This window comes from Ammospiza caudacuta, chromosome 17 (genome assembly GCF_027887145.1).
Source record: "Ammospiza caudacuta isolate bAmmCau1 chromosome 17, bAmmCau1.pri, whole genome shotgun sequence".
NCBI lineage: Eukaryota > Metazoa > Chordata > Aves > Passeriformes > Passerellidae > Ammospiza > Ammospiza caudacuta.
Window position 1 is genome coordinate 10,677,046 of NC_080609.1, and position 27,362 is coordinate 10,704,407.

The 27,362-nt window shown below is 40.6% G+C and overlaps 2 protein-coding genes across 2 annotated transcripts; one reads left to right on the forward strand and one right to left on the reverse strand.

Annotated features, from left to right (window-relative positions):
* The first annotated feature begins 1,237 nt into the window (after positions 1-1,237).
* Positions 1,238-15,189, forward strand: LOC131565087 (radial spoke head 10 homolog B-like). The gene is made up of 19 exons (XM_058815768.1): positions 1,238-1,506; positions 2,232-2,307; positions 2,527-2,595; positions 2,799-2,972; positions 3,496-3,581; positions 4,155-4,275; positions 5,438-5,614; positions 6,276-6,417; positions 6,874-6,995; positions 7,461-7,647; positions 8,335-8,443; positions 8,528-8,607; positions 8,704-8,852; positions 9,644-9,751; positions 10,654-10,827; positions 12,028-12,079; positions 12,590-12,700; positions 13,762-13,957; positions 14,384-15,189. Exons 1-19 carry the CDS (start codon positions 1,238-1,240, stop codon positions 14,628-14,630), a joined length of 2,649 nt encoding a protein of 882 aa, XP_058671751.1. The 3' UTR covers positions 14,631-15,189.
* On the reverse strand, positions 14,843-27,213 carry CCZ1 (CCZ1 homolog, vacuolar protein trafficking and biogenesis associated). The gene is made up of 15 exons (XM_058815769.1): positions 27,001-27,213; positions 25,307-25,404; positions 25,090-25,183; positions 24,918-24,992; positions 23,851-23,898; positions 23,499-23,582; positions 21,397-21,572; positions 21,088-21,169; positions 20,873-20,934; positions 20,259-20,370; positions 19,627-19,660; positions 19,155-19,272; positions 17,495-17,653; positions 16,305-16,432; positions 14,843-15,207 (listed from the first exon to the last, which is right to left on the reverse strand). The coding sequence occupies exons 1-15, from the start codon at positions 27,097-27,099 to the stop codon at positions 15,152-15,154; spliced, it is 1,425 nt and encodes a 474-aa protein (XP_058671752.1). The 5' UTR covers positions 27,100-27,213; the 3' UTR covers positions 14,843-15,151.
* Positions 27,214-27,362: the final 149 nt, after the last annotated feature.

The following is a 27,362-nucleotide window of genomic DNA, read 5'->3' on the forward strand; positions in this document are numbered from 1 at the left end:
CATGCCCGTGGTACGGGGCACGGCTGTGGCCGGGAGCCTTCAGCAGAGTGTCCGTGTCCGTGTCCGTGTCCGTGTCCGTGTCCGTGTCCGTGTCCGTGTCCGTGTCCGTGCGGAGCCGCGGTTCCGTGCGGGAGCCAGCGCGGCCGGGCCCGGGCCCGCGGCGACCGCGTTGTTATGGCTACGGCAGCGCCTCGCACTGCGCCTGCGCGGGAGAGAGGGGCCCGGCACCGGCCCCGGCCCCGTCCCGGTGTCCCTCACACAGGGCTCGGTAAGGGCTCGGTACCGGCCCGGCCCCGCTGCCCCTCAGATAGGGCTCGGTACCGGCCTGATCCCCCTGCCCCTCAGACAGGGCTCGGTACCGGCTCGGTCCCGCTGCCCCTCAGACAGGGCTCGGTAAGGGCTCGGCGCCGGCCCGGCCCCGCTGCCCCTCAGACAGGGCTCGGTAAGGGCTCGACCCCGGTTCGGCCTCGCTGCCCCTCAGACCGGGCTCGGTAAGGGCTCAGGCCCGGCCCGGCCCCGCCGTTCCCCTCTCGGGTGCCGGTGCCGCTTGGGGCAGTTCCTGCCCGGCCTCGCCGCTGCGGCACTCGCAGGTTGGGTTCTTGCACTACCAAGCGGTGATACCCGGCTGTGAACATTGCAGCTGTGCAGGCAGTCCTGTAACCTTCAGGTAGCTCTCAACTGGCAAAATAACTGCAAGATGTGGTGGTTATGCTGTGCTGTCGTTCAGTCTGCAACTCATAACTTGAAAGCAAATTAAATCAATAATAGTAGTGCAGGTGTAACTTCCCAGAACTTGCCGAATGCATATCTTTGAGAAACGGCTTTCAACTTTTCAATGTAATTAATAGCTAAAAATCGGGTAAAGATGGAGATCTCCATGTGGCAAAAGCAGGGCTACTGATAACACTTCCATCACAGTGGTTTTGATGGAAGACTTGGATGTAATTTACAGACATTGCTCCCTGTTAACCTTGTGGCCTGCCTGCCGCAAGCTGACACCACTGGCTTGAGGAATTGCTGTTACAGAGATTGCTTTAATACATATATTTATATTAATCACAGAAATACTGGCGTTTTGGGGGTTTTTGAGTTGGTTGGTGTTTTTTTGTTTTTTTTTTTGGTAGTTATCTGTGTTTTAGGTTATTTAACTAGTTCATAGGTTAAAAACATGTACGTTAGACAGAAATAAATTTTCTTTTTTCATAAGGGAAGTACACACTGAGACGATTCAGCAGCTATGATAAAAGGCAAGAAGAAAGATGGCAAGAAGAAAGATGCTAAGAAAGATGGTAAGAAGTCAGCTGCTGAGAAGTCAGAAGAATCTCTAGGTACCCCAACTGATAGCAGCTTAGCAACTCTGGGAGATTTGCCAAGTGACTCATTGGGTGAAGAAACTCCAGCAATTCCAGAGGCACCAGATGAAGAGCCAGTGGCAGAGGAACCACCAGTCCCGCCTGTTCCCCTGTTCCACGAAGAGCCTCTTCTTGCTCAAGTGATTGTTGAAAGGTACACTTGTTACAAATACAGCAGTGAAGTCAAGAACTCTCATTTAAGTATCTCTGCTGTAGCCAGTGTCATACAAACACTGATTTGTGGCAGAGAATCAGGTTATGCAGACCTAGTAGCAGTGGCACCTTAGGAGATGTACATGTGCAATTCTGCTGCCTTCCTGCATCCTAGAGTGCTGCTGGTGCTCTCTGCCTGCCAAAACCCTCATTCTTTTAGCTTGTTCACCTTAAATGAAGTTTTGTTAAAGTATACAGATAACTGGTGAAGGAAAATATATCATGTAATCTTAGTTGTTGCTGCCTTTTAATGCTTAAAGCTGCTCATATCTCTTCAGAATGTCCTAAACTGAGGAAGCAGGTGAATGGCAATGTTAATAAAATCCTTTTGTATTTCAATATGATGTTTATATCTAATGTGTCATATACCAGCATGCCTGACTGTAAGGTAGAGAATACTACCAATGTGGGGTTTTTTCTTAATTGAAGGAATTATGGGTCTGAGGCAACACAACAATGATGTGGAATGTTACAAGGAAGTTTCAAAAAATTGAAAATTTTCTTGTTGTTCATTGTTCTACACAAGGTGCATCAGCTGACCTGTGTGTAGACCATGGTAAATCAAAGGTCATTTATGATCATTTATGTGATTGTATGGTTGTTTATGTGATTTAGATCTATTGACAGTGACTTGAAATCTTCATCTTTAGTTTGGTTTCTTTGTAGCTATGAAGGTGAACAAGTTAATGAATTCTATGAGGGCGAAGGATTTATATGTTTTGAGGGAGGAAATACATACAAGGTGAGTGTATAAGTTTATTAAGAATTAGCAGAGTAAGTTCTCTCTCAAGAGCACTGAGAAGCATTGAAAGCTCTATTTAGTTTCTGGCATTAAAACTCTTGATTTGAAACTAGTAGTTGGAGGGGAGTTAATTCTTTTAAAATCTTACAGTCACTGTAGGCTTCAGCTGGGGTAAGAGTAAATAAATCTGCAAGTGATGCTATTCTCTTCATTTTGAAGGGTCTGTTTTCTGAAGGGCGTATGAATGGAGAAGGGACTTACACATGGGCTGATGGAGTGAAGTATGAGGTAAAGTACAATTTAAGTTATAACTGAGCACAGTTCCGTGCAGTTAGATGTGCAAATTGAAGGAAAGTAGATAAGTTGCAGTAATTGGTACAGTGGAAGTGGAAAATGCAGAGCTGTGGCAGTGATTTCAGTTACAAGCCTGACTTGTCCCAGAAGGTTGGGAAACAGAGATTTGATTTGAATGTTGTCATTTAATCTTTCAGGGAACATTTGTTAAGAATGTGCCAACGCATTGTGGCCGTTATACCTGGAGTGATGGCACTGTTTATGAAGGATCAATCCAAGATGGACTTAGGCATGGATATGGAGTTTTCAGGAGTGGTACTCATCCCATTTTTTACGCTGGTTTTTGGTGCAATGGCAAAAGACATGGAAAGGTCAGTAAGAGCTAAATGAGAGCATGGGCTCCTTCAGGAACAGCAAGTGTTACCGTGCAAAGGTTTTGCTCTGTTGCATGGTGTTATGCTGTGTAGAGATTTGTTTTTCCTAGGGAGCTTCTGTGAGGTTGTGAATACAGTTAATACTGTAGCCATACTGTTGGAAGGAAAAGACTGAATGGGTCAGAAAATTTATCTACCTCAGACTGAGTACTGTAATTAAGATGCCAGGGTTAGCTCTCTTAAAGTATTTCCAAGAGGTTTGAAAAAATTGTAGACTTTGATGTAATGGAATAGGATTTTTCTTTTGAACATTTGGTGCTTTCTAAGGTCTCACCTAATATTAATCAAAAGAGCTTGCTTTCTTTATTTAATTCTATCCCTTCATCTGCTTTCAGTACAGTGAGTCAAAGTGACCCTAAGTATTAGAACATGATTACAAGCGTCATATCATTTGTATGTGGTGTTTTATTCAGGTAGATGAATATTTAGGTGTTTAAAGTGACTGTGCTCTTTGTTTCAGGGTAAAATTTATTATGATCAGGAACAGACCTCCTGGTATGCAGGTGATTGGGTAAACAATGTCAGAGAAGGATGGGGATTCAGACGGTAAATATGATAACACTTCTTCTTACCCTCAACAGTTTTTATTTTTATTTAAAGTGCATACAAATGCTTTCATTTCATAGTAGTATGTACTTTCTGCAGTTGAATAAAAAATGTACAAAGTGCTTTATGATAACAAGACAGACTTTAGAAGTGTATTTTTGTTTCTACTGACCATTCACACAAAAAAATAGCTTAAGACAAAGTCCCAAATCAGCTTTGGTAAACCACAATTTAGCAAACACACTTGATTGATTTGAGCAGATAAAGCTGCCTTATGAATAAATGACTTCTCTGTAGAATTATATATAAACAAATATTGTTAATAGCTATGGCAAAGAATTTTTGGGAAAAAGAGCTGGTTAATACTTTGAGTGATTTCTAAATTAAAAATAGGAGGTATAAAGGGACTACAATAAAACCTCTGTGTCCATGTCATAGTGAGTCAATTTTCAATTTAATGCTTATATTTAACCTTAATAAATTATAAATTTATTAGCAATGAGGTTTCACATAAATCTTCCATAAGATCAGCACAGAATTTAGTATGAATTAACTTTTATTGGTTTTTTGCAGCTACAGATCTGGAAATACATATTTTGGTCAGTGGAAGCAAAATCTACGACATGGACATGGAAAAATGATATGGCTGGCAGATAACCAAGAGTATGAAGGAGAGTGGGAGTGTGGCCTGCAGGTATAACTTCTTCCTCAGAAACCCTTCTTTAGTTCAGCATCTGTCCACTACTCTATTGGAAAGCTAAATAGGGAGTTTTGTGCAATATCAAGTGTGGAGAGTTTAGTTCAAGCATGGCTTAAAGAAAAAGGCCATGAAGCCATGCAATTGAGAGAAAAGTAAAGGTAGCTGTGAAGCAGTTCCAAAAGCAGTTCCCAGCCTGATTTCTATAAACAATTAGACTCTCTCAGGCATCACTTTATAAACAATAAGGTTCTCAGGCAGTTTTCCCATAACAAGCAAAGCACCCTCTCTGGGAAAAGATGGCACCCTGGGAACAGATATGGAAGTTTTGGGAACCTTTCATATCACAGTGGGAACACTGGTTTTATTTTGTGTAAACAATCAATGGTATTGTAAAACAAAAGGAGTGGTTAGAGTTTTCTCTGTTAGCCTATCATAAACCTGGATTTTGGAATATGCATGAAGTTCGTTAACACTGTTATTTAAACTGGCTGATCGATCAATAAACTCGAGTTCGATGCATCAAAGGATGGTCGTTCTCCCCTCACTTCAACAATCAAAGCAGCTTTGTATGATTTTTGCCAGTTGAGTTTGCTAGTTGAGATAAAAAACTATGTTCTTTATTGTAAATTGATTCTTATGTTAGCAATATTCAAATTGTTAAGGGATTTTGATTTAGTCTTATAAAATCAAAATTTCATTCCCTAGTGGAAAAAAGAAACATTTTTCAATTAAAAAAAAAAAAGTTAAAGAAGTGTTTGTGACTTAGCTTGAGCTATGACTTCAGCAGTAGGTATATGTGGCATTTATTTCTGTGTCACCTGTAAAATACTAGACCACACTGTTCCCTCTTGGAAAAGTTTTATGATGGGAGACAATTTTGTGGCATTTTCAGTTCCTTCCATTTATTATTCTGTTTCAAAAAGAAGGTGCGTTACTTGCTCTGTCTTTTCACTCTGCTTAAAATTTAGGAGTCCCTGGTAGAGCTTGCTCAAGTATGTGTTGATGCAGTGCATCCTCTGGGTGCTTCTCCCATGCACCGTTGTAGGATCTCCTTCTGTCCCTGCTTTGAGGTGCTGCAGCCATCAGCTGGGGGATTTTATTTCAGAGTCTGCCAAAGTCTGGATCTGTTTTTTAAGCACACTTTTTTTTTTTTCAGCACGGTTCTGGCATGCACACATGGTTTTTTAAGAGAATGGACTTGTCTAAGTATTCTCTATGGAATGAATATGCGGGGAATTTTGTGAAAGGGGAGCGCCATGGCCATGGGACATTTCTTTATTCTGATGGAACAATGTACAGTGGAGAATGGGCACATAACAAGAAGCATGGCAAGGTGAGTATTGGCAGAACTACAGATAGCAGCAGAGCAAACTGTCCTGCTCTGGATGAGTGGATCTCTAGATTTCTGTACAGCAAACTTCATTCAGTTTGCAGTGTGGATGGAATCCTCACACAAAGGGCAGAGACTCCACTGAAAGCAGCTGGAGTCCTTCCAAGGACACAGGCTGACTCTGTGATTAGATATATTTTGGGTATACAAAGACATGTATTTCACTGTGGAGATTTTCAGTTCAATAGGTGCATCTTGAGTTTTGCAGTGGTTGGTCAGAATTTCACACTTCCACTGTGAGCTAATGGATTTCAAGCTGTCCTTGCACAAAGAAGTTCTTAAAACCTCTCATAAAACAGACTTTTGAAAAAGCTCTGAGTGGAGTGCCATATATGCATCTAAGGAGTACAAACAAGTCTTTCTGTATGGGGGAAAAATACTTTTCAAATCAAACAGATATATAGTCAGTCCTTTATCCCAACAGTGTACCTATTTAATAGATGACAAAATGCATTATAAAAGACAGTAGGAAAAATTATTTTGTTGTTTCATATATTGCATTTTAGCCAAGATTCTGAAAAGGAAATTTGACTGAGAGAATTAGCAGTTTGGGGCTTTTATAAATCCTTGTTTTATATTTATATTATAATTAATCTATCTGTAGGGCATCTTTGTCTTCAAGAGTGGTGTTTGTTTGGAAGGAGAGTTTGAGAATGATTGTCCTGTGGAAAGGCCTCCTCGTCAAGGCTCTGCTGTGAAGGCCAAGAACCGGAGAGCCACCAGCCTAAGAAAGAATTTTGGCACTAGTGAGCAGCTTAACAAAACAAATTTTACTTAGTTCACATTTTGTTGTTCCATTTTAGTACAATATGAGATTGTTTGTACATACTCAAAGAGCAGACATATTTCCTCAAAGAATTTAGATAGAAATGGGAGTCATGGCTTCTGCTTCCTTCCTGTGTTTCTGTGAGTGACATGGAGTGAAGTGGCACATCCACACCACATCTTGTAATGAGTGGAACTGTTGTGTGAAAGTTTCACAGCTTTTTTAATGTCTGCATTTTCTTTTGGTTAGGAGTTCATTTGACAGAATTGCTCTTCAGTTGTTCTGCTGTTGGTTGTGAAATCTCTACTGCTTACTGTGAAGGAATCTATTGTTCCAAGTTAGTAATATAAGAAGGAAAAATACACATTTTGTTTTTCTGTGTGTGTATATTGAGCTTTGTTTTAGTTTGTTCTAACTTACTTTATTTGTTTGATAGAAAGGACTGCAGTCGTTAATGCCTTGGGAAAGATTTCTGTTCTGGGATCAGATCTTGATTTGGATGTATCATCACTGCTTGCCTTCTTCCCAAGGGAAGACAGAGAGAATGAATCACAAAAAGTATAAGTCTACTGTTTGATACTTTCAGTTTTCCTCTGTGTTGTTTTTCATACTATTTTATTTCTGGTTTATTGGTGTTAAAGTAATGATTTTCATTAAACAATTATTTGAAAATCTGAAAGCCATGAAAACAGAAAAGCAAAAAGTATGAATAGACAATATTGCCTCTTCCGAGCTTCCACTAAAAAAGGCCAATTAAAAATAGGCTAACGTATCTGGAAGGGAATGGAGCAACCAGCTTTAGCTACTCTGAGGTTTGTCTGCTGATAGAGGATGATTTGTTTGTATCAGTCACCAAAACCCTCTGAGTTGAAGCATTACTTTTGAGTAATGCTTTTGTGAACTCTTGGCCAGGGATATGCAAAGTTACAAGGTCAAATAATTATCTGCCCAGTTACAGAATCAATACAAACTGGTCTCTTCTTGCTTTGAGATGATGCTGAAAACATATCCTGCTTTATTTAGGTAGAACTGGCTGTGTTGAGGCATATTTCAAAATTGAGAAGAGCCTACTACTTCTACTGTACCTTGGGCTGTACTTCTTGTGACAACACTTGCAACATGACTATGCTGCAGTTTTGGAGGTTTCTGAAGGACTGCAATTTTCATCTCTGCTCCGTGACTCTCGCTGAAATAGATCGAGTGTTGAGAGGTTTGTACTCCTGGTGAGCAGGGTAAGCTGTGCAGAGTTGGAGGGCGACTTCTCCTGGCAGCTCAGCTCTGGGAGTTGTGGTCCTGAGTCAGTTCCTCTGTGCCTGTGAGTTCTCAGTGGATCAATTTCCACTTCCCTGGGCACTTCTGGTCCTTAGGCGAGAAAATACAAAATAAAATACGACATAAAAAATTGCACTGAAGATCTATCTGTTCAAAATATGTATTCACCCCTGGTCTTGCCATTACTGTTTAAGAGAGAGTGAGAGAATTTTGAGAGAGAAGTAGAAGAAAAAAAAATTTTTTTTCAGTGTTCTTAACTTTAGTTTGCATGTAGTATTTTTTGGTCTTCCATAGAGCCAGGTCATCAATCAAATCCCTTTAGACCTGCCCTGTCCTTAGTATGTGAAGGGTTTACCTCCAACTTTGAATCCCCTTTTATTTCTGTATATGCTGAGTGGATGCATTTCTAGAAAGAGAATTGTCCAAGATGCAGCTATAGGGGGACAGTTCTCCCTTGAAACTTGTTTGGAAGTGCTGCATTATCTGGTGTGAGATTTCTGGGAGTGTTGTTACACTGTGAGGGGTGCAGATGGAGAGGATAAGAAGGGCTGACAAATCAATATGCCTATAAGCATTTTAATATACATGAGAACAGTAGAAATTTGTTTTTCTAAAAATTTTTCAGGTGATCAATCACCTAAGGACATCCATGATCCAAGTGACATAGTACTGTTCAGAACATTTGTATGCTACCTTGTTCACCTGGCATTTCATATCTATCATGAAAAGTGCAAGTAAGTTTCATCTTTTAGTGAAATTTATTTCAGTGTAATCAGTTTGAATCTTCCCAGACAAGAGAGTTTTTGTTTCAACTGCAGAGATGAAGTTCCCCATCTGCAGAAGTGTTTCTTAGAAATGATGTCCAGGAATGTTCTGCCCTCTGCCTGTTGTGTCCAAGGTAAGCAATGCTATTTCTTCTCTGCAGAATTCATTAATTAGTATCACATGCATTGCAGTTTTATTGTTAATGTCTTTTTTTCCCAATTCATTTTAGGTATCTTATATTCTGGTGGAGAATTCTCATCTTTTGCCATGAACTACCTTGAGAAATGCTGGGAAATATATGGAGATTTTTGTAGACCATGTCCCAGACCTCCATTTGACTCCACAGTGAAGCTGAGACAATTCCTCTGGATGTTGGATGTAATAATCTCATTTTGCTCTGTTTTGTGTGATTAGATGTGCTTTCTTTGTTCAGTTTATATGAACCTTTTAAAATAGTCCCTGTGGCTTCTGCTCAATTGAAAAGGTGGGAATGAGGTTATTTGTGCAAACTGTCCAAGGAGCTGTAAAGGAACAGTTGTTCTTCTGTTATTTATGGACTTTTTAAAGATTTGAATTGTAATTTTTTACTCTTATCAAATCCTAGACAGATGTGTTTAGGGGAATATAAATATTTTTTTCTGATCCCCACTGTGTCTTCCTCTGCCCCATCTATAAAATGTGTATATGAGCATGTCCTATTGTTAGAAGTCAAAGACTGACAGCTATTGAAATAACACCATAAACCATTTCAATAATGTATTTACTACAAGAGGAGCATGAGATTCTTTACTAAAATTCAGTAATTTGGGGACAGATCAAGATTACTATGAAGGTAGAGAACAATTCCCCCTGGTATGCCTAGGGTTGGGGTGCTTCACTTTATAAATCTGAGCAATTTTTTCATGAAGAAAAAATTGGATAGCAAAACTGTAATTTTTTTGTATTTCTGTGTATGAACTTTCTCAAGTTCTTTTGTAACACTGCTTTTGCAGTCTAGGGAAAATTCCCATTGGCTTCAATAGGACTAGAATTTCTGCTGTTAATTACAAAAGTGGAAGTATCATTTGAAGCCACTAGAAATTTTGGCAAAGGCTTGAAAGGGAGGTAGATTAGGTCCATGTGGGGCATGCCTTAAGTGCTGTTAACATGTGATATTTATTCTTACCCAGGATTTTAAACTTCTCAGTGAACAATTAACTGCTCCAATAGTTCTGGAAATACTTGTCAAAGTTGGTGCCTCTGTACCTGACATCTATGGTGTCAACCTGGAGCTGGAGGTGTGTATGGAAATTAAAACATAGTTCATTGGTACAGGAACAGTTAAAATTGCTTTTAAGAACTGCTGCAAATGCAGTTTTTCTCATCTTAGCACAGTGTCAGCATACTTGAGCATTCAGAAAGGTCCTTAGGAGTGCCATAATCCAGGCAGGGAAATCCCCTTTGCAGTGGAGTGCTGGTAGTGACAGTTCTGTCCTTGGGGAGCTGCCTGACACTGTGGATATGCAGTGATCACAGAGGGATTGATCACTGCACTGGGGCTGGCAAGGTGGATCAGTAATTAAGATGTGAACCCACTGATCCTGAAAATCTGGTGATGCAAGAAACCTGATTAGTGACATGTGAGGTGCTGCCACCTCAGTGACTGAAGAAGACTCTTGTGCTACCTGAGAACTGGCCTAGTACAGAGAGTTTTCACCCTTAAAGAATTAACTCTTACTTAGCAACAGCCTCTTGTAAATAGCATAACTGAATTTGTTTTAAACAGGATCTGATAAACTGAACACACAGTGGAAGTCTTACTAAGGAATCCATTATAAACCCACTCAAGGTTTCTAGCAGCATCCCATGCAATTAAAATATGATGTGTTAGGTAACAGCTGTAGTTGTGAGTTACTTGTTAGAGAAATTTCTCATAGCTCCAGATAGAACAAAAATCAGTGCAGTGCTTCAGCTCAATATGATTTGTATAAAGTGTAACACATCATATCCTCTCCTGAATATTTTAAGCTTTGTCTGTTTTCAGTTTTTCTTCAGACAAAGGGATGTTTGACTAGATGAATGAAGCCAGGGGGACTTCACTGCCACTTCTGAGTTCTTTGCTTGCTCAGGTACACAGGCCTGTTAATGAAGAGATTTTGTAAAAATTAATTAATTTACCACTGCCTTTGTTTTACTCTAGATGGTTTTTCTGGAATTTTTTGAATCTCTTCTTGAATGTGCATTGGTGTATGTTACTGAGGATATGGTCCTGAAGAAAGAAGCTGAAGATAATAAGAAAAGAAGTAGCTTTGAAATCAAGGAGGTCCCCAATGAAACCTCAGCTGTGTCTCTCACAGAACAGGCTCCACCCCAGGTAAAGCAGATGCAGACCTGTTCAATGTTGTTGTGTCCACTGAGAGAGTGAAGTCAGGCCCTGAAAATGTTCTGTTTCCTGACCATGGAAACCACTCTCCCCTTTTTGCATAAATGAATTCTTGATTGTGTCTTTCTGCTTTTTCTGTTTGTTGGTACCTTAAATTTTAACATCAGTGTAGACAGTTTTAACACATTTGCACATTTTCCTAGATAACTGAAAATACACATAGAGTACTTCTGAAGGAGAACTGACAGATTGGTTGGCTGGTGAAAGATTTGTCTCTTCTGCATTAAGCTGAATGTCTAAAATTGTCCTGTAAAAATGGCATTTTTATACAAGCTGTTGTGTGTAGCAAGCCTTGCTGTTTGCCCACAGTTGAGCTGTCCTCTTTTTCTTTTTGCTAAACTTCAGAATAAGGATTTTGTAGGTTGTGAGATGCTGCCTGTGACACTGGTGTAATTTGTGTATACAGAGTAGTTGAAGACATGAATTAGAATTGTTATTATTTGGAATTATGCACAAGATGAAAGTATTTTTATTAATTCAAGGAGTATTCACAAACATAATTTCACAGCCTCTGTGCCACTGTACACCACCACTTCCCATTCTTTAGCCAGTTGTTCCCACCCTGTGCACCCATTCCCTTGCAGCATCACTGCAAGCAGTGACACAGTTGCACAGTGAAGTGGTCCACTTAAAATAGTAAAACAAAAGAAAAAGAAATTCTTAATTTAAATGTTCTGAGGCTAAAATGTTTCTTGTGTTACATTTCATTGGTGCAGCAGAAGTATAATTGGTACAGACATAAATGATGACATTTCCCAGGCAGCTGAGCTCTGCACTCAGGAGCAGATGAACAATAGATGAACAATATGTAGAGCAACATGTAAGAACAGAGAACAGCTCAAAGAACAGGAGCTTTCATTTTCTCTAGTGCTGTCTTTCCCTAGCTCTGAAATAGGATAATCCTGCTGGCCTGGCTGGTATCGAAGGGAAAGTGTTACCTGGAAATACTTGAAAAGGTGAAACACTCCTGCAATAGAAATATCTTGAGATAAGCATGATGGCAGGATGCATTTGGCTGGCAGAATGCTTTGGAGATGGGAATTTGCACAACTGAAAGGGACTTGGGATTTCACTTTGGGATTTGAACACAGGGCCAGACATTCAGTAACTGAGTTTAAAACTTTTTGCCAGCCACAGAGACCTGGTGAAGACACAGAGCCTGCTCCTCAACCTTCTCTGCTGGGTGAGTACTGTATAAAGTGACTATAAAACCATAAAGTGGCTTGAGGAGATTCACTTTTTCTGCAGCTTTCAAAACAATTAAACAGGAGCTGCTCATGGAAACAGGTGATGTATTGCAGTCACAGAGGGCAGCTCCATTCAGTTTGGCAATTATGACGAAGTTTAAGTTTACCTTTCCATGCCTGCTGTACACAGATGGCTGACTAAGTTGGAATCTCTAAATTTTCTATGCTTTTTAATTAGAAGCTATCATTTTTTCATTAAAAATATTTTTTAAATCTTAATTTATCCTGTTCTGTCCACTCATGTGGGCATGGAAACAGGAGCTTGAACTCTGCATTGTGCCTTCATTAGAAACAAACTTTTCATAATTTCAGAAGCATTTTAACCACAGGTCTGACTTTCATGGCAGATGACAACCTGTATTTGTTTGTGCTGAAGATCAAACTTGGAATTTCATGCACAGGATTAAAGGCTGAGAAATTTTAATTTTCTTTCTTTGCAATATCAGAAACTCTTCTTTCATTTCCCATAACTCCTGGAGAAAGCAAAGATGATGGATCAATGCCAAACAAGGATGTAAAAGAAGAAGAAGATTCCTATCCAGAAAAGGAATTGATAGGTAAAACAATCCTACTGTTTTAGGACTTATACACACAAATCTCTTGTAGCTCTTGAATTGTGAAGTTTTATTTGTATAGGCAGATTTCAGCTTGTCACAAGAGGGCAGTAAATGAGCATTAATTCTGGAGGAAGATTTTTAAAAAATTTAAAATATTTTAAAAAATAAAATAAAACTTCAAAATTAAATAAGATATTTAAGAACTGGCTCACAAAGTTTCCCCAGTTTCAAAATGCTACATTTTATCTGCAGGACATCTATAAGCTGTAATTTGTATTTACTCTATGAGAAGCTCAAGATGCAAGCCTGTCTGTGGAGTGTCTTGGACAAATAAAATGTATTACTGCCATGTCCTGCTGCTTCTACTTAAAATAAGAATTATTATTAATGGTGCACCACCACTAGCTGGGATAAGATGCCTTATGTTAGGACAGGCCAACATTCAGGCAGGAGAGATGTTCAGTAAGAGCACTTTGAAATGTTGAGGGTTGTAGTTTTCTGTACCATCTTCCTTCCAGCTCATTAGCAGATCTCATCTGGGTTGGTTTTTGTATTTGTTTAATGTTTTCTGCTGCTACAGAACTCAAATCCAAGGACAGAGGTAGACAAGGATGTTTGTGCAGTCATCAGCTCTTTAGCTGAAATCTGATGGGTGAAATGTTACACGGCTGAGTTTTGTTCAGGGCCCATCAGCTGGGCCTGGCCTGTTCCCTGACATGACAAGGGACACTGGCACACCCTCTGTCCTTTCAGCTGGTCATGTTTGTCCATCCCTTCCCCCATGCACAGGAGGCACAGATACTGAACTGTCATCAGGTTACTGCAGCAGACTCTTAGCACAGGATTAAAGGGGAGAGTTCATTGTCTTTTTGTGCCATTCCCAGGGCCAGGTCACTGAAGCTCCCCCCATTCAGTTCCAAGTGTCTCACACCTTTCATCCTCTGTACCATGCAGAGGCCAGACCTTCCCTTTGCAGTGTCAGAGCTGAAATATTGTAGTCCAAAACACATTTGAAATAGAAGTGCCCTGCTAAATACACATGTTTAATTTACATCTTGCAGATGAACCAAAAGAAGATAAAGATGAACAAAAGGAGCTGTGTAGTTTCTGGATGTGTCAGGTGGAAATCTTTTTCACAACTAAGTTGTTCCCTGCTTTTGAGCGTGAAATAGTGCTGAGAGATAAAATAAAAGAAAAAAACCCCCAAGATGCTGAATTAGCTGAGCTGAGAAAGATCCAGGCTGAGGAGCTGAAAAGGTGAGTGTTGAATCTTGTCTGGCAGTACTGTTTATCCTTTCTTTTCCACTAGCAAAATAATTGAAAATGAGAAGCGTGTTCAAGAAATTAATATAGCTTACTGTAGCTGGCAAACAGACTCACACAGGTTTCATTAGTAACATACAGAATGTAACTCATGTGCTTTCTGCCCCTGGCTGGGGTAACAAATCCAGGCTGCTTTCAAGTTACAAACTTAGCTCTGGTATTTCCTGGCACTTGGTTCTTGCTCTGTGCAAAGGCAGTTAAGACATATTTGGACTTGAGGGGGATATTAGAGACTTTCTGCTTCTCTACACTGTGGCAGTTTATGCTGCTCATACTCTGACTAGAGCTGCAGTTGTTTGGCCAGTGGAAACCTTTCTCCCTTCTCTTACAGTACCTTAAATTCAAATTTTGTTCATGCAGACTTATTGCTGAAAAAGAAGAAGAAGAAGAGGCAAGAAAGCAAGAAGCAATTGCATTACAGGAGAGTGTCAGGCTCAGTGAAGAAGCCTCATCATCTTGGGAGACACTGCTCTACTGGAGAAACCTCCAGCTGAAAAAAGAGGTCTCCAAGAGAGAACCCTCACCAACAAAAAGCTCACGAGGCAGTGAGGCTAAGGCAGCACCCACAGCTACCAAGGCAACTGCTGACAGAAAGAAAAAGAAATAAATCCTCTGCTGGGAACTGCTGAAGCTTCAAGCAAGTCCTCTTCCAATAAGGGAAAAAAAAAAAAACCAAAACCAAACCAAAACAGCCCCAGAAGACCCACAGTTGTAGGAAGCTGTAAGAATGGCTCAACTGTGTGCACAAGACTTGCTGCTTTCAGAGGGAGCAGCCTTTTACACCAGTTTTGGGTAAACTAGCAGCAAGTTACACAATGCAAATGAACACAGATGCTTCTAAAGTGTAACAATTATTAGTTTTATTTTTCAGCAAAATATTCACATAACATATCAGAATGGAATGGTACAGATGAGTTCAGACTGGTTTTTAATTAGTTTGGACATAAACATTTTTAAAATTTAAAAATTTTATGGTCAGAGTTTACAGATTTTAGTAGAAATTTTGATTCTTACAAAGCAAGTATTGCTTTACTATTGTCATTATTCCAGTCAATAATATGACTAATAACTTCTCATGTTGAACAAGTGCCTGACATTGACATCTTCAATAAATCAGCCCTTTGCAGATCAATCCAAGAAGAAAATATTATTAAACTGTGTTGCACAAAGTTTCTTCACTTCTTCTGTTAAAAAAAACCAAAAAAGCCCCATCAGTCTTGTATTTTACAGAAACCTCCTCAAGAAAAGCCCTGGGGATTGTCATGGAGAATATAAAACTCAAACAGAAAAAGTCCTGAGAGTTTCTAATGTAGAAACACACTTAATATTACTCTCTCTTCAGTAGGAGAAAGTCAAGTCTGATGTCTCCCAGTGGCTGAAAGTGGTTTAAGTGTAAATTGTGGGCCTCTCAAAAACACTGCAACAGCAGCAGACTTGGCTTAACATGAAGTTAAGGGAAGTATATGATAACCCCTTTTTCAGAGAAAGGAGGAATTAGGATATTCTGTTACAGTAAATCAAGTCTGCAAAACTTTTGCTTTGTGTTATTTGGTAGACTGATAAACTTCCTAGGTTTATCAGGCACAGAAACACTCACTCACTGTTTCTCTGTGGTAGGTTTGATGCTGAAATACAGTTACAGAGAGATTGCCAAGTTACACAGCTCATTCCTCTTTTTAAAATGCTGCTGGGCTTTGGTCCTGCAAGGTAGGAATTCTTTCCCATTGTCTAAGGGAAGGATGTGCTAACAGGAGCACATTGCCTCCTGTTAGAATGGAGAGCCCTAGCATTGCTGCAAGATTCAAACAGATTTTTACAGAAATAGCAATGTAAATGCTTATTGCATCTTAATGTTAATTCTCCCTCTTAGTCCCAGTAAATCATTCTCAAAACCACGTTAGAAACAAGACAGTGATGGATGGGGATCACTGACAGGACAGCCACGATGTGTGAGTAACTAACCCTGCATCACTGACAAACAGATGTAAATATATTCATCTCTCAGCTGTAATACACTTTTTAAATTATGCCTAAACTAAGCTCACAGTGCTGTTCTTTATTATTTGAAGGAGGAAGAATGATTAATAATTAAAAATGCCTGCTGAATATTTATGCTGTCCTTTCACAGCTGGGAGTAGGCAGACTAAAACCTTAGGCAAACTCAGCAGCTCCATCAAAGATCAGTCCCTCTCTAGACTCCTCATGAGATGGGCTGTATTACTTCTCTAGGGACACATTTTAGGAGTAACTGTATTTAAAGGTAATAAGAAACAATCCTTACCATTAACTTCAATCAGATTTACATTTTTTTGATTCAAAATAACATAGAGTTCTCGCTGGTCAGACTTTTTCCCAACTACCCAGTAATCACTCATTGCCTTCACAATAATTTCCTCGTCTTCATCAACTCTGAAAGAATTTGTAAAAAGTAAAGAAGGTGGCAGCAAGATCATCTTCAACAACTTTATCTGCATTTGTTAGGACAGCTCAATGTCAGAAATTGTGGTTGTGCAGTATCAAAGAAAACACCAGTTCTAACTTGGCCATCATTCAGTCCAGGTTGAAGGCTTCAGAAATGGCTGCTCAGGACGTGCCCAAATGTGTCAATCAGTAATTTTTTTCATTAGCCAAGCACTGCAGTGAAAACACTGAAGAAAGCACCTCCCCTCCCTTCTGGTAAGGACACACTTCACAGAATGAGGATTTGCTGCACAGGGACCAAACACTGAAAGCTGGAGATGGGTTGGTGATACTAAGCTTTCCCAGAACTGCTACACCTAGACCTAAACTGTGCTCAACAATTGGATATCTGCTATAAAGCTGTCACAACCCAGTACTTCCATTATATCATAAAACACACTTTCTTCATTTATAGAAAAATGGAAACCTTGTCCTTAAGCATAGTGGGGAAACAGCTTGTTGCTAATTGGAGTTAGGGGCATCCCAATCATTCAGCACTGTCATGTTCTTTCTTAACTTTTGTAGTGACAGAGGGTCTCTCCTACCTTGCAGCATGACACCCACTGACTAAAGGCATTATCTTCTCTGTCAGCAGGGCTTCAGTAACTGCAAGGTTTGCACTTCATCCTTTGTCTCAGCCCTAGAAGCCACCAGCTGTGTCAGGGCAGGTGACACAGGCAGAAGCAGGTGTCCCTGTCCTTTACACTGCTTTCCCAGATTAGACAGACTCTTGTGCTTCCCATCCCATTTTCTATGACTACTCTGAAGCCTCCAATAGATGAGATACTTTCTTTGATAGAGGCCCTGGCCCTCTTTTAATTTTTTGTTTAAAAGGACACTAGAAGTTTGTTTTTTGGTTTTTTTTTAAGATGGACTACTTCTAAGCAGCACAAAATACCAAACATGAATAGCCAGCCATCAACAAAAAGACTGGAAATGGCCACTCCTTTGCAAAGAAAAAAAATCTGCTTGACAGGAGGAGTTCCAGACTATTTAACAGTCAGGCATTACCTGGAGAAGTCACTGTTGATGTCACCCAGAATCTTCATGAGGTCAGGGTGAACAGATGCAAGTGATACACTGGGGGTTTTCCTCATGTGAATGGTGCTTTTCTCTGCCAGGTTCATGTGATTGAAATAGATAAACTTAAACTGAGGTTCCTTCTCAGCCCTAGGAAGATTTAAAAAGAAAAAGTGATTTGTGAATACCAAGATGCTCTTTAAGCACAGGCTTCCCAGAGAATGGTTAGTGAGCCAGTGCAGAGCTAACTTACACAGCCTGGACTTCTCTTCACACTGAAGAGACTTTTGAGATTGAAGTTCATTTTAACACAGTTTAAAAAAATAAGACAACCAAGCCTGCAGAACCAGCCAGTATTTCCCCTTCTGCCTCTCAGGCTGCCAGCAAAACACACACAGGGGAGTCTGAAGGCCTTGCCCCACTTCAGAATAGTAATTAATTTGCATTTTTCTAATGAGCTGTTTTTTCCTGGCCGCATTTTGTTCCTGCTGCTCTCCCTTATGCCAGTCAAAGCTGATTTGAATGGATCCTGGGTCTTTAATTTGAGCAATAAGTCATGTGCTATTCATTATTACAACCAAGAGAACAAACTCTTTCTTGATCCAGGCAATTAGATTTTCCCCCACATCATTTGTGTGGGCCAAGCAAGAGACTATTTTCAAACTCCTGCCTTGGCAGTCTTCCTCCATTTCCTCTTTTATGAAGTTAATATTAAAAACCTAGAGCTGTAATTTTTTGTAGAAGTCACAACACACTCAGACTGACCAAAAACTGGCTGCAGCAACTGGTACTTGAGGCAATGCATTATTTAGAAGCAGAAGATACTGTGATGACACTGCTCACCTTAGCAAACAACCAGATACCCCTGCTCTCTGTCACCCACATGCATTAGTGTCAAGGAACTGTATCATGTTTTCAGGACACCGTGGCATTAAACTTTTAAAGAGTTAAAGCTGCCAAAGCCAGTCCCAGATGACATCTAAAAACCCCAAGTTTAATGATTTAGTAGATTGGCACAATTTCAAGCACACCCTATTCTATCCTGTGCAGTTTTGCTGATTTGGGATGGTACCACTGACTGAGTTCACTCACACACCTATCTTTGGCTGAATCCTTTTATATTGCCATATGGGATACTGCTCTTGCTTCCTAACTAATAAATCTATCAAAAAATAAATGCAATTTTATTGCAAGTCAGCTCTAGTTCTAAGTGAAGGATATTTTCTAAAGCATTAGCATCCTTTTTCTTTTGACTGTTTTTTGCCCCTCAAGTAATTACCTTAGTCCTGCAAAATAGGAAAATAAAAGACCTTTTTTCCTCACCTACTATACATGGCAACACTTCAAGAAGCAGTAATTCTGGAAAAGTCCTCAACAGTAAAGCTTCCACTGCAACCCAATAACTTACTCACTAAAATTGCCATTCCAGCCAGACAATAAACATTTGTTCCTAAATTAGTAACACCTATTGTTACTTCAGGGAGACCCAGATATGCAATAACATGCATTTATAAACACTTAAGATGCAGAAAAGTAGACAAGCATTGCTTTAAGTACACCATTAACGCTTTCAAAATTTGGGCTCATTATTTAAGCGGTTCATTTAATCTAAATTTCACCAACTAATGAGGAAAAGAAGTGTGGTACAAACCCTGATATTCTCTTGTTGATGTTGTATTGTTCACATATGTCTGATGCCAACACCGTGAGCTGAGGCCCAACAATGCTGTCCAGTTTTCTGCAGAACTCCAGTGTGGGTGGAATTGAAGCTGTCAGGCAGAGAAAAGGCAAAGGTGAGATTCTCTTCCCACAGCTGAAGGTACACTTTCTGCAGTTGTTTTCTTAAAACATCAGTGAGAGTCCAAGGACAAATTTCTCCCACAATTCAAACCTCAGAGGTGAATTTGAATATGGCTAAGTGAAGCAGTATTTAGTCATTTTATTGTGTAAAATGAGTTACTTGGACCACTGGAACAAAGATAAAAGACTGATAAAAGCACTCATGAAAAAGAGACTCAAAAACCAAATTAATATGTGTATTTTTCAAGAGTAAAACAAGCTGCATGTCAAAGTATTTTACATAGAAAAGTCTTGGCAAATAATTGATGCTAATAGGTACTTGCCATCAATCATAAAGCAGACAGCAGCACTCATTGCCTGGAACAAAACAAAAGCAAAAAAGCCATTTACAACAGATTACTTTCACTAAGTGAAATAAATGACAAAACTTCATTTTTGAAGTTGCACACACAGGTGAGAAGAGATTTAAAAATCCTTTTTAAAGGTAACACTTCAATAGGATAACCTTTTTGCAGTCCTGCACAACACAGGTTAGCTATGATTTTAAAATTCAGCTATGAATTTAAAATTCAATTAACTGCTTAAGTTGTAGGGGAAAGATAAAACTTGGTAAAAATGCACTTTATACAAAGATACCTGCAAGAATCTCCCATTTAAGGTAAGAACAAAAAATTTTTTGTTTTATTGATTAATCCCATATAAAGCAAGGCATGAAATCACCTAAAGCAACTAAAGGCTGGTATTTTGTTTGAATAAAACAAAATAATTGTTTTGTACAGGGTACAGGAGAGGAGAGAAGAGGATTCAAGCTTTAAAGCTTGTTGCTAGAAATGCCAGTTTTCTGTCTCTTATAGTACACCTTTCTATACAATTTCTAAGTATTTCACATCATTGTCACCTTCACTGCACAATGATTCCTAATTCTGAGGAGTAATTGCAGAGGAAATTGTAATACCTTATAAACAATTAAGTGAAGCTCTTCGTAAGTGTCATCAGTGTTAACAAATATTTTGGGGAAACGGCATTTTGTTTCTGGATCATTCAGATTTAAAGGTCCAGTAAGAAACCTAGAAAATAATTCAACAGGTCAGATGTGATGAATACTTGTATTTCAGTTTCTTGAATTTAACAGATGTTCTCCAAACTTGCAATTAGGAGTTCTCATGATTAAGGATGTCCAAACCCACAATTATGCAAAATAATGTTGCCCACTTGGTTAAGTACAGAATTCCTCACTGACATGCAGAGTGCAGAGGAAGAACAAATAGATAAATCCTAGATTAAACTGCACCTTTGTCTGGAGAGCTTGACTGAAAAGAAATGACTGGAACAATTCCCAAATTTGTCACACAGTGCATTAAGAACAATGGGAAGAAAAATAAATCTGCTGTACTGTTAATGAAGCATTTTCTCTTTTTTCCAAGGGTGAAGTTTTACATTGCAGCAACAATTGTGTGACCCTCAGGAATGAACTGTGTGTGGAATATGTATTCAAAACACACACACTCCTCCCAAATGCTTTGCCTGGGGGGAAGAAGCAGTAGATGGTGGCAGTAAAACAAGACCTACCTTCCATAGTGTTGGAGATTTCCTGGCATTTCCGCACGTATTGGAGAATCTCTTCCTGCTAACTGAGGGGGAAAAGAACATACAGGAAAAAACAGCTTAGAAGAGAGAGAAAAGAGATTTCTCTTTGGTATTTTAGTCTTTAGTACCAGATAAACAGGAACAAAATACCAAAACCACCCAACTACCTTGCCCCTCAAAACCCCCAGCCCAGCTACCTCAGGCTCCATGTGCCTTGGAAACAGAGATGTCGTGAGATATTTGTACAAAATTCTCATGTCATCTTGCTCCAGTCCACTCCTAGAATATTGTGGGGAAAAAGAAGCAAATTATGTTTGTGCTGCAGTTCAGATCACACATTTTCCTCTAACTAGCTCAGACCAATGCCTTTCTTACTGAATGGCAGCCTGACTCATGTTTTCTCATTTTCATCCAACTCTGTCACTAATTTAAAAGCTTCCCTATAATGGCACTTACTCATAGGACTAGAAATTGAAGAAACACAAAAGAATTACTGAAGTACCTACCAGATAAGCTGGTCATTGTAGAGAAAGGCAGTGTACTTGACTATACTCAGGCTTTCTTCCATCCTGTTTATAAATGACTGGATTTTCAAGTAAGTCATTTTATCCAGTGGAAAGAAGCTGATTCCACAAAACACATCCAGCAGATCACAAGACTGTAAGTGCAGTGTCTGCAAGTACTGAGAGAACAAAGACAACTGGCTTTTAGAATTCAGAAAACTGCCAAGGTGTGGATTTAAAGGACAAATTTGAGTCTAATCCCCTACAATCTGGACTAAAAATCAAAGAAAAAAAAGTTCTTCCAGTGCTATTTGTCTGACACATTCTTTCATGTGGGGACAGACTTTTTACAAAGGTTTGTATTTGGACTGAAGGAAGCTCAATTTAGGTTAAACATGAGAAAGTTTTTTACAATGAGGGTGGTCACACACTGGCACAGCTTGCCCAGAGAGGTGGTGACTGCCCCATCCCTGGAAACATTCACAGCCAGGCTGGACAAAGCTCTGAGTAACCTGATCTGGTTGAAGATGTCTGCTCATAGCAGGGGGCTGGCCAGGATGACCTTTAGGGGTACCTTCCAACCCACACCACTCTGTGATTCCATGTGTGAGTGCATGAATGGGATTCCAGGCATCACTTTGCTTTTATTTAATCATTATGAAAACAGCTTTTAAGGAAAGTTCAAGATCTTTTGAGAGTATAAGCAAGCAAAGCCTATCTTACTGATATTTAATTTCAGATCCAGTTGTAGAAATAGGCACAGATGCTTTCAATGTGTAATGGAATAAATAATTTCCATTATTCACTTTCTTGATAGACTGTAATCTTTAGCAAGAGATTTCAAATGCTCTGTCAAGTGGTCTGTGGAAGATGCTTTATCCAATGGCTCCCTCTACAGTCACTTCACATTCCTGAATGCCCACAAGAAATACAGACCAACAGGGTGACAGATCTCTGGCACAGCTTGTGAGTCTCTCTGTTTTAGCAATAAAAATTTATTACTTTGTTTTTTGCAAAGGTCTACTTTTAATTTAGTCTGGACAGCAGCACACGAAGGCTCATCATGGTGCTCCTTGTGCCAGTGGTGTTTATTGTGGAGTCTACCATAAGTCTTACACAAGCAAGACCCTCCCCAAGTCCACAAGCAAAGCCTGTACTTTTGTTTATGCTGTGACAACACTGTGCCATTCTACAAATCTGTTAAAAGAACAAAATTTTAAACACCATTACACAGTGCCTACACTCCATCACTATCTCAGATCTCAATACCACAAAGTACAAACTGCTGACAGCAGTCCTGTTTCCTTGCTTGCAAACAAGAAAAATGGGAGCAGGCACTTTTCAAGTGTGATGAAACTTCTCATGTAGGAACTCAAAATTGTGCCAGATGAGACTACTCAGTCAGTTACTTTATGTGAAAAATAGGTTTTGCCTTTTATCCTTTCACTATAACATCAGCTATTAAATAACATTCTGAAGACTACTTACAATGCATGCAATATTTCCTGAAGCCTTCTTAGGATTGGCTACTAATTCCACGTAGTGGAGTAGAGTGGAGGAGTTAAAAAATTCATCTATTCACTATTTCACAGTATGAAAGGACTTTAAGCATGCAGGTTGTGGAATCTCCACCCCTGGATGTTTTCAGGTCTCAACCACCCAAAGCACTGGGCAGGAGAGTTTAAATTCAGTGTTACCCTTGAGTAGGAGGCTGAACTGGATGACCTCCCCAAATTCCTTCTAAGCTCAATGAATCTTCAACAGTCACTCAAATAGGTCTGTACAAACTGTTATCACAGTAACCAATTCAAACATTAAAGCAGAACTTTGAAAGAAGGAACACAATTCCATCAGAAAAAAGATCCAACAGTTAAGTTGTTCCATCAAGTCATAACCACGCTTGTGGTTCAACTCCACTGAAAGAACCCCAATCTGTCAGAAAAGCAGGAAGTATTTGACAAAGTGAGTAACCACACACTTTGTGTTGACTCTACATCTTTTCCACTGCCTGTGTTTTATAGTCACATTGCTGCCACTTTTTCTTTTTTTTTGGGTTTTATTTCCAGTGCAGAATCACAGTATGTGCCTGAAAAATGAGGTCTTACCCGATGGAAGAATTTCTCTAGTCTCTCCTTTAGCACTTTCACACCCCCATCTTCCATGGCTCTCAGGAATGTGCCATTGAAAAGCTAACAGTTTAAAAAGAAAATAATCAGTTAATTGGGTAATCATTTACAGACATTTCTTTTAACTTGGTTATGAATATGGATTACAAAATAACTCCCATTCCTTAACATACTCCAAATCAATTCAAATGTATCCCTTCTTTACTGAAAAAAACATTTAAATTTGCAGAGTCCCGGTATTAATGGCAGCAGAAGCAAGAATTTATGTGTTATTGAAGTATCTCATGCTCTTGTCCTGTAAAAGGCCTTGAGCCCCCAGAGTTAGCCCTACCTTGTACATGCTGTAGCACTGCTGGAGGACTGAACTATAAACCTTGTCCTGCAGGAAAGAGAGCAGCACATCAGTACAAGCAGAGGCAGAATTACCAGTATTTTGGCTGAGCTACACATAACATGTGTTTGCAAAGAGCCAGCAAAGACACAAATCGGAGAAATCAAGCTCTGAAAAGCTAAATGACATTGTCATTCAGCATCTAGAAATGTCTCTGTATTTATAAAGTATGATTTCAATAAAGGGAGTCCCTTCCCCCATCACATTTAGTACCAAAAGAACCTTCAGAACTCATGCCAAGGATTAAAAACAGTGCCCTTCCCTGAGGCCAGTGGTCAGTGAAAATGATCCTCTCTCTGATGGTCCTCTTCATCCAAATCAAAGGCTGAAGAATGTGGGACACTACAGCAGGTTTTATGGGGCTGAGATCTTAACCCAGAACAAAAAGAGATCATTTTATCTGGCAAAATAGAGTCCCTAGGACTCCAATCCTTTTCTCAGGACAACAGAGAGGAACAAAAGTAATGCACACTGTAATGAACAGGGGCAGGATGACCAACCAGCTTTTTAATTATTATCCCACCCTGCCAAATACCCTTCCTGTATACAATTCAACAGACATAATGATTCTGCAGCTTGGACAAGAAATCCCATCACAGTTATGAGCTTTTTTCGTTTTCCAGACTAGTAAATATTACTAGCAGTCTTAAGAAAGTAATGACATGTATACTGGCACCTAATAAAAATACAGAGATTTAAGAACTTAATTAAACAAACAGATCCTAAGAAATATTCACCTATTTCAAGCTAAAAGTCTCAGCTGAATAGTTCATCAGTGTTTACTGAATGATCTTGAACTGTTCTCTGGATAATTCTCTATTTTGTCCTCTTCTTTAAACTTCACTGAAAAGTACTTTGCCCTTTTTCCATTTATGAAGATAGATATAGATATATAAAAAATCAATTTAACAGCAGTTCAAGAAGAATTAAACTAAGATATTTCTAGATGGAAGTACTCTCAAAAATACAACATAACTCATTAAAAAAAAAGGAAAATTCATTATTACCAGCAATTCTTCTTCCTGATATTCATAGACTGGCTTTCCATCTTTGTGTTTCTCTATGATGGGATTCCGTACAACCTAGGAAGTGGAACAGGCTGGTATGAGACAATGCAGAATGCATTGAGAACATTGCAGGATGGTGCTTTAGGAATATGCATATCACGTGCATAAGTACCATGACCATCCAGAAGTTTTCTTCAGGTTCATGGAAAAACTGTCTGTTCTTCTGGGTATGTAGGGATTTTGCAGGTTTTGTTGGGCTAAAGGTCCTGAAAAGAAAACATGTAAGTAGATATAGATATTTATACACACTCGCAAGAAGACATATAACTGAGATATTTAAAATACAGTGCTTGTGCCAAAACAATCACCCATGCAATCAGAATTCCTACCTTGTGAACTGTACTATAGCTTCACACAGCCCTACATTTCTAATTTTTTCATTCTTTTCTACTTCATTTGGATGATAGAAGAGAATCTTCTTTTCTTCCTAAAATTTGAAAAAAAGAATCCAAGCAAATGCATTTTAACAAAATCAAAGAATATTGAGTTCATGGTTTGTTTGTTTTTTTAATCCCTTAATAACATAGGCAGAATTTTATTTTGTACCAAAATGGATTTCTGTAATAATGGATAAAAGATATATTAAGCACACTTAAGCAGTCAAACATCCCATGATATGTCAAAGGGCCTTGTAAATTGAAGGCTATTGATATCACAGGCCCCAGTTACTTCTGGGCCTGTTCAAAGCAAGGCAAGCTTCAAAGCCAGCTCAAAGCATGACAAGCTTCAAAGGGAGCTCAGATTGCCCCAGGCCTTGTCCAGTCATGTGTTCAATACCTCCAGAGATGGGAATCCCACAACTTTCCAGCTCTGCTCTGATGTTAGATCACTTCACCTTGAAGAATTTTTTTTTCTATCTCATCAGAATTTCCCTCCATCCATCCTCATTCTTTCACTTCAAGAACCACACCCCATCATCTACTGCTTTCCTTCAGGCAGAGACTGCCCTCTGCCCCCTTTCCACATTGTCTCTCCTCCAGAATGCACAAATGCAGTTATCAAAGGCTCCTCTGGTACCCCACAGACTGCACCCCCTGACTGACTGACTCACTCAGGGCTTCTCCACTAGGCTATTTCAGTTTGCCAGTATTTTTCCTACTCTGGGAATCCCTGGAAGATCACAGCAGCCACTGTGCTGGCCAGAGGGGAAGCACTGGCTTGGCTGGACCTGCTGAGCCACCCTCCCTCCCTCCCACAGCCACAAGCGCTCACTGCTGATTCACGTAGGACCTGTTGTTCAGACTGATCCTGTTGTGCAGAGCTGCTCCCAGCCAGTCCACCCGACCTGCCACGGTGAGCCAGACCATTCCACCCCACACACGGGGCTGTGCTGAGCTCCAGAGGCTCCTGCCGGCCCCGTCCCCCGCTCGCTGGGGTCCCTCGGGACAGCGCCTCATCCTCCAGCGGAACAAGCAGCTTCCCCCGGGCCGGAGTGACCGGGAACGTGCTGAGGGCAGGCTCAGCCTCCTCAGCCTGTCACTGCTCTGTGTGTAAGTACTGCTCTGTTCAGGAACTATTAAAGCTGAACCACACAACACGCTGTCACCTAAAGCGAGAGACCAGAGCTTCCTGACTCTCCTTACTAAGGGACACACCGGCGAATAAACACTAGCAGTAACTTCACTGTAACTAAGTTAAACAGTAACCTTTCTACCATATTGTAGCTACGTCTAGAAAGATTTTTAGACAAAGTTAAAGCATCAGCAAAACAGTTGCTGACTGTCCAGCTCCCCATCTACAACATACGCCGGGCTGCAGACAACACCTTTGGTTACTGTTTCTTTTCGGTGTGAGGCAGTGCCAGACCCCAGTGGGGGCGGCAGTCGTACCCAGCCCCGCGGGTACCCAAATGCCCGGTACGGATGCGGCGGCCGCGGGCCGGGAAAGCCGCAGCTGCGACCGCCTTTGTGCGGGGCCGCTCCGCAGGGACAGCGCCGAGCCCGCACACGCTGCGGCCCGGCCTCGGGCACGGAGGGACCGCCGCGCCTTCCCCGCATCCCCGGGCGCAACATCCCCCTGGTACCTCTCCCTCTTTGGGCCCCAGCTTGGGGTTGTAGATGAAGAAACTGAGAAGGGTCGGAGCGAGCTGCTTCTCCTGGCCGGCCGCCCCCGCCGCCGCCATCCTGAGCCTGGGGCCAGCAGCCGCCAGACACCATCGGGGATCGGCCCGAGGCCGCCGCGGCACCGGCCCCGCCGCGCTTCCAGCGGCCCCGGCCCGGCCGCGGTTCCGCCTCCGCGCCCCGGAAGCGCAGCGGCGGCCGGGAAGCGCTCCCGGCCCGGGAGCCCCGCAGCGCCCCCAACGGCGGCCGCGGGAACGGCGGGAGAGGGAGCTCGTGCCGGCGTTCCCTCAGCCGGAGCCTGCCTGTGCCCGGCGTTCCCTCAGCC